The 13,337-nt window shown below is 37.4% G+C and overlaps 1 protein-coding gene across 1 annotated transcript in view; it reads right to left on the reverse strand.

The window, feature by feature from the left end:
- Positions 1-13,337, reverse strand: part of LOC139724569 (tyrosine-protein kinase STK-like) — a 54,431-nt gene that overhangs the window by 25,921 nt on the left and 15,173 nt on the right. The window contains exon 3 of the mRNA XM_071635701.1: positions 12,930-13,047. Coding sequence (XP_071491802.1) covers positions 12,930-13,047 — 118 coding nt within the window. The remainder of the gene's footprint in view (positions 1-12,929; positions 13,048-13,337) is intronic.

Raw genomic sequence — 13,337 nt, forward strand, 5'->3', positions numbered from 1 at the left:
CAAAATCTGTGAATTCACAGTCGGCAAAAACTGTTTCATTTTGCACATGAAAACCCAAACTATAATCAATTATTCTTTTATTCATTTAATAGAAATTGAAATTAAATGCAGACTTACCTGAAATCCCGTCTCTCGAGTACTTTACAACATGCTTGTACCTACATTGCGCTGTGTGTGTGTTGACCATCGATACACTCAATGCACGGGCATGTGCGCAATAGCGTTGTAACAAGCAGCGAGTTTAAAATATTTTCGCTTGATGTTAAATTCGCGGTTCAACCTCAAAGCGCGAAAAGCGCGAAAAGCGCGAAAAGCGCGAAAAATAAAACCACCGTGAAAGAAACCACTTTTACAGTATGCTAAAGACATAGCCTATTGTAAGTGGTTCATACTAAGAAGATAAGGGGGTCAGATTGGACAAATGACAGCATAAATTGATCAGAAAACATCTGTCACTTGGTGTCTTAAGTACACATTGATATTCAATCATTACCAGAGAACATGATCAACTACAGGACCATACACTGTACTGTGCATGCAGTATTGGCATGCACAAGAATTGAAAGTAGTCCCCAGGGGCGGATCCAGAAATGCCATAAAGGGGGGCGCAAACACTATTTTTGGTACTTCCCGGCTTCAACTTATTTTTCTTTTTATTTCTCTTGTTTTAAAGAACATATAAAGATGGGATGCGCACCCAGTACAACCCCCCCCCCCCCCTTGAATTCGCCCCTGGTCGCCCTCCTCCTCCTCACCCCCACACACAATTTTGGCTTTTTTAAAAAAGGGGGAAAGCATTGATTATGCACATTTGAAATAGTTTGATTCCTTTGAATTTCCATTCAAGGGGGAGGGGGATCTAACAATTCCACAAGGGGGGAGCAGATTTAATCAGCTGACAAATAGAAATAACAAAAACAATAATGACTACCGTGCTGCCACTTCTGTATGGGTATCATCGGTTGACAAGCAAAAAAAATCGAAACAATTAAAAAACAAGCAAAAGGCTTCAACGAAATTTTATAATTTGTCACTACAATCGAAAATTAAACAGACCACTTTAATTTTGTTTTCATTACTCTTCTTTCAAGAATTTGGGGGGAGGGGTTGTGCCCCTTTGTAGACAGGGTTCTGAAACATTCTGTTGGAGAGGGACTGTACAGTACTGGTTGAGGTGAGGATTCAGCTTATAGTTGTTTTTTTTTTGCGAGATATGCTCTATGAAATGTTAAAGGGCATACAATTGTAAGGGGAATCAAAAGTTTATTTTGATGAAAATCAGTTTTGAAATGACTGAGATTTCTAAAAACAAAAAAGAACAAAGAGATCCTGGCCTGTCAATTCTATTAGCGGATGCTTTTTTGGATATGTCAGCCAGTTCAGGACCAATTTTCATCAAATAAACATTGAATCCCTCTTGACATGATATGCTCTTTCATATTTTATAAGAGGCTTTTTATCATATCACCAAAAATGATATAAACCTGACATTAGGTCTCAACCAAAACTATATGATTCCTTCAAGATAGCAAATCATTTATCAGCATAATCTCTAATGATTAATGTCAACAAGAAAGGTAAAATGCAACATCTGAATAGCTGTATGACAGCAGAGTATCACACTGAATAATCACATGAAAAAAAAAAAATCAGAGGAAAAAGTAAATGATGGAAATAAAAAGGGAAGGAGCATCTCATAGGATCAGGCTAAAGAAAAAATATATTGATATCCCTTTATCTGACCTCTATATAGCACACCATTAAAGAGAGAGAAGAAAAAATAGAAAAAAAAAGGAGAAATTAAGCATACTGCATTGAAAGCAGAGCTCAAACACACATATGACAGAGAGCTACATTACTTTAACCATTTGCTTACTATGCACTACATTGTATTAGTAACCCCAGACTGTCAGGTATAGGCATCAAACGTGATCAGTGCACTCTCTAAAAAAAATCGAGTGAAAATATTCACTCTTGAAGGAGTGAATACAAAAAAGAGTGAATTTAGAGTGAAATTGGAGTGAATTTCGAGTGAAAATGATCATTTTCACTCGTTTTAGAGTGACGTCAGGATCACTCCCAAATCTTCGAGTGATCCCTGAGGTCACTCCAAAATGAGTGAAAATGAACGTTTTCACTCGAAATTCATTCCAATTTCACTCTAAATTCACTCTTTTTTTGTGTTCACTCTTTTAAGAGTGAATATTTTCACTCGATTTTTTTTAGAGAGTACATGAGCCCAGGGGCTGCACGTTTTAAAAGAACTGCTGAATGTCTGGTTTCAAGTGAGGGTACTAAGTCTCAAATATCAAACTGAACTGGATCTCAGGGCATACTTTAAACAGCATGTATTCAAGCTTTAAAAAGTTTTGTTTTTTTCCTAATGAGCCTTTTATACAGTTATATACATGTCTCATACCACAGTGAAAGTGAAATGTATAGTTAACTAAATGCAATCTACATGCCTTTCAAATAGCCACATCAACTCACACCAGAACGGTGAATGAGAGTAATAATTCATTACAGTACAAAGCTTGTCAGACCATTCACCGTCATAACATTCATGGAGATAAATGACATGTCATTACCAACTTTACATTACAGGTATTCATACTTTCAGTTCACACTGAGCTGGCTTTAAAAGGCTTAAAGGAACACATCACACACTAACACACCACTGCAAAGCATGAGGTAACTGCATGTAACCCTTGAGCCTTCCTTGTAAAATATAACTCTGAGGTTAGCTTGTTTTGATGATGGTAGAGTCCCAAGGAAGGAAACTTTCAGTGCTTGAGGGATCGTGGGAATTTTGTTTCATAAAGTTATGAGTTATCAAAGGGTCTGTTAACCCCAAATATACCAGTATACAATGAATTTCATTAGTGAATGCATGTCAATGTTATAGTAGTACAGACATTGTATCAGTGAAAGTTATTAAAAAAGAAAATCAGACAATCCATTCAGAAGTTATGAATTAAAAAAAAAAATGTTGTGCAGCCATTGCTTGATGAGAAAACTACGATGTACTACAGTTTGTACAACAATCTATTCAGAAAATATTTTCATTCAACATATTTCCATATTTTAAACAAAAGAAAAGATAACTTGCCTCTTTCAAAAAGCAGGGGAAATAATATTACCCTTCATATGTGTCAGCAGCAAGTCAAAGAAATGTATAATTTTCATGAAAACTCAAATTTTGTGAAATTCTCTTGCACTACATTTTTCTTTTATCTTTGTCCATGCACTGTTCATAAACCATCTCAACCTGCAGTTATAATCTTTTCATCTAGTGATGGCAGCACACAGAAACTTTAAAAACTCCTTAAAGGACAAGTCCACCTTCATATACATAATGATTGAGAGAATGCAGCAATATTAGTAGAACACATCGCTGAAAGTTTGAGGAAAATTGGACTATCCGTTCAAAAGTTACGAATATTTTAAGTATCTGCGCAGTCACTGCTGAAAGAGAAGACTACTACAGTGTATGATGTCACATGCGTACAACTATATAAGGAAAATAAAAAGAGAATTTCACAAAACTTCACTTTTTGAATAAAGTGCACAGTTCTTCGACTTGCTACTGACGTATGTTATTCCCCCTGCCTTCTGAAAGAGAGAAGCCGAGTGTTCTTTTGTTATGCGAGAAAAATGGAAATATGTTGAATTTTCTTTATTCTTTCTGTATATCGTTGTACTCATGTGACATCACAAGCTATAGTAGTCTTTTCATCCAGCCGTGACTGAGCAGAAACTTCAAGAATTCATAACTTTTTAACGGATTGTCCGATTTTGCTCAAACTCTCACTGATGTGTTCTACTAATATTGCTGCATTCACTCAACCCACATGTCTATGAAGGTGAACTTGTCCTTTAACTTTTAAATGGGCAGTCTAATTTTCCTGAAACTTTTACTAATGTGTTTTACTAATATTGAGCACTGCATTCACTCAATCTTGGGTGAACTTGTCATTTAAATTGCCTCCTAAAAACAAACTTTCTTGTGGTTAGATCAGTTCCATGATAGTTGCTCCTTGATAACTGCTCCCCTCAAATACCTGCACTCTATTACCCAAATATAATACACACCTACAAACATTTTACTCTAACCCTGATCCTACTCCTCACATCAAAATAAACCTAAAACCTATCACAAATCTAACCCTAATCGTAGGTTCTTGGGGAAAATAAGACCGCAGCAACTTACTGTGGCAGGAGCAAATGTTGTGTCATGGTTTATGGATAGAGCACAAACTTGTGAAGATGTAACATGAATCCCTTCATTCTTTTTCTGTAGACCCATTCACACACAATAGTTAATACTGGCTTTCTCATCACACTAATACAAAAACTGATCTTTCAGAAGCATTATTTTCATGTGTGAAAGACCACAGAAGTAGATCTAGTATTAAATCGTTTAATTATGGATGCATTGGTGTGAGAGTATATACGCGCAAAATACAAACTGCCAGTGAAGTCTTACATGTATGAATTTGTGCCCTACATTATTATGAAAGTCGCAATGGGTATACAATGCACCTTTGTTGGCAAGTAATAATCATCAAGTGTGAAAAAAAGTGATATCAAAACCAGTTTTTATAGTCATAATGGATTTGATGGGTTTTTGAAGGTACGGTATGTATGTAGGCGTCAGGTCTAATGAATCACACTGTATAACAATACCTCCAACTAAAAAATGTTGCAGTGATGTGTACATCACATTGTGTTCACAATTCACTGCAATTCTACATATTGTTTGGTCTCAATACTCAAATATAATATGCTGCATACCGTGTAAACAGACAAGCTAGGTACATACAATGTGGCTGGCATTAACAGGGTTCGAAATTAGCGATGGTCCGCTGGCCATTGGCCACCCAAAATCACATCGGACTAGCTAAAAATCATAAAATTCTGAAGTTACTAGTCCGTCTGACTAGCCGAAATATTGCTTCAGTGTCAAAATTGATTCTAAGTAGTCCGCCTGGCTAGTTAAAAAAAAAGTTAAGTGCGACCCCTGATTAATAGTCACATACAGTGTAGATAGGGTACCTACATATCCACCACCAAACATGCTCAATGAATGGTACAACAAATAAGGGCTTTCTGATGGTATGGGGCTTTCCCCCACGAGGCCCTAAATGTCTACCATGTGATGATGCACCCCACCCCACCCCCATTGGAAGTTCAAAGTCCAAAGTCTGCACATTGTCTTCATGACAACTTCAAACAAAGTAAAAATTAGATAGCAAGACTGGTAGAGGTTTGTGAGAATGGGATAAAAGTGAGAAGGTTATGAAATTTTGAGCTTCCACATGTTTTCACGCCCTCTTAAATGTCATCATCATCATTAGATTTTCACAATTACAGGTGTGACAAGATGTGTTCGATAATCAACATTTATACAGCTGTATTCCTAGCAATTTCCCTTTGATACCAGAAATCTTATGACAACTTGTATCTAAGCAAGATCAATGGAAGACAGGTACATATTATGATAATATTACCTCATCCATTCTTTATATCACTGTGGCTAGCCATCTTTATGATAACATATTATGGAGTACAGGTTCAATAGCATTTAGCAACACACTTTTAATAGCCCTGTAACTGTCTCCATAAAAGCGTGCACAACACGCAAGCCAGATTGTGCTCAAGTTTCTGAGGGGTGGAACTATGCACATACGTCCTATTGTGTAAATTATATGGATGTCATGAATGTCTGACTGTTCTTTTGAATGCCTGCAGGGCATCACATGGTTGCCCTGACGTAAAAGTATCAAATTTCAAAATAATTGTCATGTCACTTCATAGTCATGAACTTTGAAATGAATCTTGTGACATACAATTATATAGATCTCTCTCAAACCATCTTTGCACGCAACAGTTAACTTTTCCCTTTCTCTTCCACGCTTCAAAGTGATACTGTGTGAATGATATCAAGAGTTTGTTCGCAAAAACCGATAAGTCCATATTTGCCAAATGGAGATATTTGAGATTAAAGGTCAAGAAAAATAAAGAGAATAATAAGAAAATTTTTGCTTCTTTTGACCATAACTTCAAAAATGTAGCTTTAGATGTAGTGACCAATATATCATTTAAAAGGTATTATTTTGTACTTTATGACAAAGACCGTACTTCAAAATCTTCAAAAATGGACTTATCGGTTTTTGCAAACAAACTCTTCACATCATTAAAAAGGTTTCTGGGTAATTCCATGGGGTTGGGACTGAAATTGTGACATACAAGTTGAAAATTCAAGTTGGGTAAATTGACATTTTCTTTTTCCCCCTGATTTGTTACTCCCATTCTTCAACTTATTCCACTAGAAATCTGTTTATTACTTCGCACACTTTCAGTCAGCATGGGTAAACAGGTATGACAAATACCTACGTTACATGGACTTCATTTTGTGACATCCTCAATAATTTTGTGTTCTGAAATGATAACAATGAACATATCCCAGTTTTTTTCCACCATAACACATCAACATGTTATCTGACAGGCACATGAGATCATTATTAGTAAGATTGTCCATTCTGATATCAACTGCAAGACACTTTTATTAACATGTTTTTTCTACAAACCATTTACAATTTTAACCAAAGGTTTAACTTTTTCCTCAAGAGTGACACAATAACAACAATCTTTAAAAAACTACAGTCGAGGCAAGTGAGTTGTATGGACATTCAAGTGAAAACATGATTTTATTGTTATCATCAGGGGTTTTCGTACTACAACCTTGTCCACAGTATACTACCTATGTTACACGGACAGTATGTCTTCGTAACATAGGTACATTACGACATATCAACTGATTTCCTTTGTTGTGGTGTCAGATGTTAAAACCTACACACATAGACTTTATGTATGTTCCCATGAAGAACACTAATGTAACAGTTCTTTGGAATTATACCTGCTGTATACCTTTGGAACAATACCTATGTTACACAGACTTCAATTCTTTGTAACTCTGGTATGAAAGAAGGTAGACTTAATAATAAGAAGAAGAATGATGTCGAGCCTTACACAATTTGACCTTATATACTCTGACTAACAACTTCATCAACTGTCAACTCAACTATGAAAACTAATAAAGAGAAATCATACAAGTTTTCTTGTCTTCTCCATGTTCTTTGTTTGAAGTTAATTTCTGCGCTTTTCTACAATGTCCATTTTCCCTCCGTGCAGTTTTCTTTTTGTCTAGTTTGTTATGTTCGCTCTTCTTTGGTGTTGCTTTGTCAGCTTCCTCTCTCTGTTTGTGGAGTGCTGTGGCTGTGCCCTTTTCACTCTTTCACGTAGTTTAATCACGTAGCGGCGGCAGAGGAGGATCCATGGCAGATTCATCGACAAACTGGACAAAAGGTGTGAAGAGAAATAAAATGAAAGAATTAACAGAAAATTTGTGTCTGTGTACTCTTTATATTCCTGTTGATGTATCTGTGTATATATGAATGGAATTAAATAATTTGGACAATTTTGCTTACCTTTCTACCTCTTGTCATACCAGTTGGCTACAGTTCCATGTGTACCATCCACCACAAAAAAAAAAAAAAAAAAAAAATATGGGTTACGCTTAAAATGATGTACAGCAGTAATGTTAATAATAGTAATAATAATATAGCATGTAAAAAATCATTTTAATATTCTACGCTAATTTTTTTTTTTCACATCTATGTAAGCTAGCAAGGCCAAGGGCAGGGCGCTGCCCCCAGTGTCATGGCTAGGGTTAGGGATAGGGTTAGGTTTACGGTTACGGTCCTATTCCAAATAGACCTCAAACAAAATACTAGGCCCCCTTCTTTTTTTTTACGGTACTCAATCCCCATCAAATTCAAAATTTTTGCCCTCTTTTTAGGATAGGATAGACCAATATTATAAAATGCCAATTTTGATTGCGGTACATATGGAACTATTTCCTACCAATTACCTACCCAAAATGAATACGAAACTGGCATTTTAGCTTTGAGACTTTACAGTGGGTGAACGTGGAATGGAAACGGTGAACCCATGTACTGCTTCATCAGAGCACCGTAAAGCCATCTAACACTACTATTAACAGGTCAGTGAAATCTTGAAAGGAAAACACTGACATTGTAAATCTGTTCAAGAGAAAGAATCTAACAGCTCTTAATTCCCAAAATATCAACAACAAAATTGGGCAAACTCTTTCTTTAGCTCAGACGCAGTCTGGACGTCTACGTATTCCAACTTCATAGTACCGTACTAACGTTCAGCACGTCTCCTTGGTAGATACGAATGACATAAGTAAGGTCCAAAATTCACAAGAATCGGGAGGTAAAATAATGTTATATTGCCGTGAAGATACACTGGACATACTTTTGTACGGTTTTCTAAGAGAGGGACACATGCTCCTTTTGCAGAGACGGGCATAAAAGGGGAAATTTGGCGATCACAATTACAAACATGAACAAGTAACAAATATCTCAGTATGTGGGACTACAGCAAGTTAACAGCATCATCGTCCACCGTATATTTGGCCAGTTTAGTGGTTTTAATATCGTTTTTTTCCTCCAATACAGTTTACAAAATGTGACAAAAGTTATTTACTTCGTAAAATAGCGTACAAGCTTACTGATTGACATCGGAAACATTGAAATTCCCGATCGGAAACATCAAAATTCACGTACCGATGTAACACGGACTACAGCAGAAAAACGGGTCTTGCGCCGTCCAGGTAGGTGTGAACGGGCTGTAAGTGGTCTTCCCGCCGTTGGGGAAGTACTGCCAGTGACGTAAATACGATTGCTGAAGTTAGTAGCTCTTCTTTTTGTCGCGAGCGCGACTTTCTTATCCGATGTTACACGAAGAGGCCGGACTTTGGACGGAAGTACGGTAATATGTTCTGTGTTTTCTCTTTTATTTGGAGCTTTTTGATGCTAATTTTTGGACAATAATACTCCTAAAATATGAGTCTAATTATAGAAATCAAGTTTCTGATCATATTATGATTATAAGTGTATGTAAAACCATGCAATACCGATGTTACAACAAAAATCGCCGCGGACTTCGTTTGTAACATCGGTATGAGGTTGCTTCAAGATGCTCTGGTGTTCTTATTTTGTGACACATGTTTATGTGCCTTATAGTCTTTGTAGAAGTCACCTTGCCTCTCTTAATTATGATAGGCATAATGCTGAAAGGTTGTGTATTTCTGTATTACATTGCCATGAAAATGGCATATATTTTTGTCACAACTGGTACCACAAAAAAACCATGAGACATCAACAATGAAACAGTCACAGACAAAATAAATTTGTACACAGGCTTGTTTTTTATTCATCAAATAATTCTTCACACATCTCTCTCCAAGAATAACCACAAACCACAAGCAATTATTTGATAAAATTTTCAGAATATGACTTTTATTCCCTGCACAACATGAAAATCTAGAGCAGGCCCAACCCCATGGAATGACCCTTCTATGGGTGTTGACGTGGCTCGGTCGGCAGCGCATCTGCCTCCCAATCCAAAGGACCCGGGTTCAGTTCCAAAGTCTATAACTGAGCAATAATTGTGTTGTGTGTAATCGTCCTGCCCCCTGTAGTAAGAGGCAAAACACTCTGTCCCCTGGATTGGACAAAAATGGAGGTCTAGAGTAATTGTTTGAGAGAGTAACAACTCATGGACGTAAAAGATCCTGCTTCATTCATTCACTGCAAACAGCAGGGTACATAACCTGGTGAAGTGGTCCAACTCACATCCAACTGGACCCCATGGAAGACCAGCTATTGCAGCTAATAACGTGGGCTATCTACATGTAGCCATCTTCTCAGGTGGAAAAATAAAACAAACAAACAAACATCATTCCAAGTCCTCTACATTGAATGACTTTCAATGAATCTTTGTCTGCAAGTGTCACTGCATCATAAATCCAACAAAAAAATGTTACAAGGTTTGATCTTGCTCAACTCTTTATGTACTGGTACCATGTTGTAAACTCCCAGTATGCCATATTACGAGACAGCAACATCACCATGCTTTGGGAAAAACATTCTGTTTCTCAAATCTATGTAACTTTTATAGATTTCTGACATGTAGTGAGCAATGTTGTAGAGAAAATGCCAAGCTTCGCTTTGATGTAAACTGTATGACAAATCTATGATTGTTTTTCTTTCAAATGACTAAGAGATACATTTATTGTAAAGACATAACTTTTGCACACAAAACAGTGAAAGAAACCAAAAATTTAAACGCAGAATCCAAGTTGGGAACATTGCTTGCTGGTCATTCACTACATAAACTGCAAGCTACAACGTATGTGTGAAAGGAACGCTTTTATTGTATACTGTGGCATTTGGCGATTTATCGATCAGTTTGGGCGGGTTTATGCGTTTGAGCAGAGAGTATTATATACGCGAAGTTGGCACGCCGTCGACTGAGTTGGGCATGCGAACGTGGCACATAAAGAGTTTTAAAACAGAGTCTTATAAAATGGTATAATGGGTAAACCCAGCTGCCTTTGGGTTTGGTGTATTTTCAGACAGAGTAACCCTTTCTTATTAGAATTCAAAATTTGAAAACATGAAAACAAGGACAAATAGTATACTGTAAGAGTACATTCATTTCATCAGTATAGTCTTTAGAGAACCTGTCTCTATCTGTTTCAAGATGTGTTTTTTTCTCCTGTTTTTATCCATGTGAAAATGTGCATGAAAGCTACTGTACAGCAACCCTGCAGCAAGTTTGCACGCAGTAAAGGAGTAGCATTGTGCTCCTTTTGACATAAATAATCCTGAATAGAATGTTGTGAGCCAACCATCCATTTTCTCTCAGTTTCTGTTTCATTTTAATATAGTAGGAAGTGGTTTGTGCAGCAGAAGCAATGCACCATATACTGTTTACAATTCATTTACAGCTACTTGGTTCTGAAAAAAAGATGTGGAAGGGGAATTACAGTTATGGGGATAAAATGAACTTATAATGGCACCAATCGAAGACTCATTAGATGTAATAATGAGTGAGGGTGTGGTCAGACATCTCAATCTGCTCTTCAGTTTGTTGTCCAGATGTTATCTGTTTGGCTATGAGGCAAAAATATGACAGATCACAAAATGTAAGTAAATATGAATTCACTTAAACCTGAAATTACTCGACTCCCATTCAAGGGGTTTCATGACATTTGTTCCTGCGACAACTGCTCTAATGAAATATCTGCACGCTAAAGCCAAACATAAAACCGATCTACAAACATAACCAAACCCTAATCCTAATCCTCACATCAAACTAAACCTTAAACCCTATCACAACCCTAACCCTAACCCTACCTGTTAGTGTTTCTTAAAGCTGTTCTTAAAGTTACGAATGACTTACGAATGACTGGTGATCACTTCTGATGTGCTATACTTATCAGAATTTCAATAATTCAGCACAAGAACTGATCACCAGTCGTTTCTTAAGTCATTCGTAACTTTAAGAACAGCTTTATGAAACACCCCCTGGAGTAATTGTCACAAGAGCAAATGTCATGTCTCCCAATCAAGGACCACCCCCCCCCCCCAAAAAAAAAAACTAGAAATATCACTTAAGGTGATTAATACCCCCGCCCCGTGACGACAGTCTTACCCAAGGAATGATCTTTCCTTGATCTTCTGCCATTTAAATGCCGTTACCATGGCAACGCAGCTTCCGACACATCTGAAAAATATGTCTTGCACATCTTCCCACCAAGACTATTGTGTGTGCCACATTTCATAAGCTTTTGTCAAAAACTGAGGAAGTAGTTCAATCCACAAGATCTTTCCTTGATCTTCCGCCATTAATATGCGTTACCATGGCAACGCAGCTTCCGACACGTCCTAAAAATATGTCTTGCACATCTTCCCACCAAGACCAATGTGTGTGCCACATTTCATGAGCTTCAGTCGAATACAGAGGAAGTAGTTCAATTAGCAAGATCTTTCCTTGATCTTCTGCCATTTATATGCCGTTACCATGGCAACGCAGCTTCCGACACGTCCGAAAAATATGTCTTCCACATCTTCCCACCAAGATCAAGGTGTGTGCCACATTTCATAAGCTTTGGTAAAAAAACTGAGGAAGTAGTTAAATCCGCAAGATCTTTCCTTGATCTTCTGCCATTAATATGCCGTTACCATGGCAACGTACTTTCGGGTACTGTCAAAAAATGTGTCTTGCACATCTACAACCAAAGGCACACATCTGTACCAAGTTTCATGGAAATTGGGCAAAAACTGAGGAAGTAGTTTGCAACACAAAATTTTCCATCATTTTGGCTCATAATATGTGAGCTGTTACCATGGCAACATACTTTTTGTCACTGTCAAGAAATGTGTCATGCTGACCTATATCCTAAGACAAACATTCAATATGAATTCCATGAGAATTGGAAGAACACTGATGAAGCAGTTTTGCCATGAAGCATTTTGCCCTATATTTTACCAATAACATGCTGTTACCATGGCAACGCACTTTTTGCCACTGCGGAAATATGTGTCTTGCACATTAACATATTCAGATGAACATCTGTACCTAATTTCATAAAAATTGATCAAAAACTGTGGGAGGAGTTCGCGACGCAAGATTTGTACCCATTTTTGCCCATAATATGCCGTTACCATGGCAACGTACTTTTGGGTACTGTAAAAAATACGTCTTGCACATCTACAACCCAAGGCACACATCTGTGCCAAGTTTTATGGGAATCGGTTGAAAACTGAGGAAGTAGTTCGCGACGCAAGATTTGCAACGGACCGACCGCCCAACCGACCGCCCAACCGCCCGACCGACCGTCCGCTGATTCCTATATACCCCCTTCAAACTTCGTTTGGCTGGGGTATAAAAAAAATATTTAGAAGGGTACCAACATTAATCAGCAAGGACTGTTTCACCTGGTCAGAGGTAATGAAAATGTGAAATATGAAGCAAATCAAGCGGTCACTTACTCTGTGTCGAATACCTTCAGCAGCTCCCCTTTATCAAAGGACAGGTCACCGTCATTTCGGGCATCAAATGGGTACAGGGCCACAAAATGGCGCTCCGCTTGTGGCCTCCATGGCACAGCTAGAAAAGACAGGAAGACCAAATTAATAAAAAAGACATTCACCAAATCTCAGTCATATCAAATTGAGATCAATTGCAAATTCATCATTGCTATTAAAGTGCAGTGATACAAAATTAAGTTTAAATGGTAAGACAAATTGGGAACTCTGTATGATCTACAAATTTGTAAGTACTGAGCAGCCCTCTGTTTGTTTCACACACACACACACAAAAAAAAAATCATTATTAACTTTCATTTTTCTCAAATGTTTGGACATAGACAAAACTTATCCACCAGAGAACTACAAGTA

The sequence above is a fragment of the Diadema antillarum genome, unplaced genomic scaffold (genome assembly GCF_040938485.1).
Source record: "Diadema antillarum isolate AM-2024a unplaced genomic scaffold, OU_Dant_1.0 scf00000221, whole genome shotgun sequence".
NCBI lineage: Eukaryota > Metazoa > Echinodermata > Echinoidea > Diadematoida > Diadematidae > Diadema > Diadema antillarum.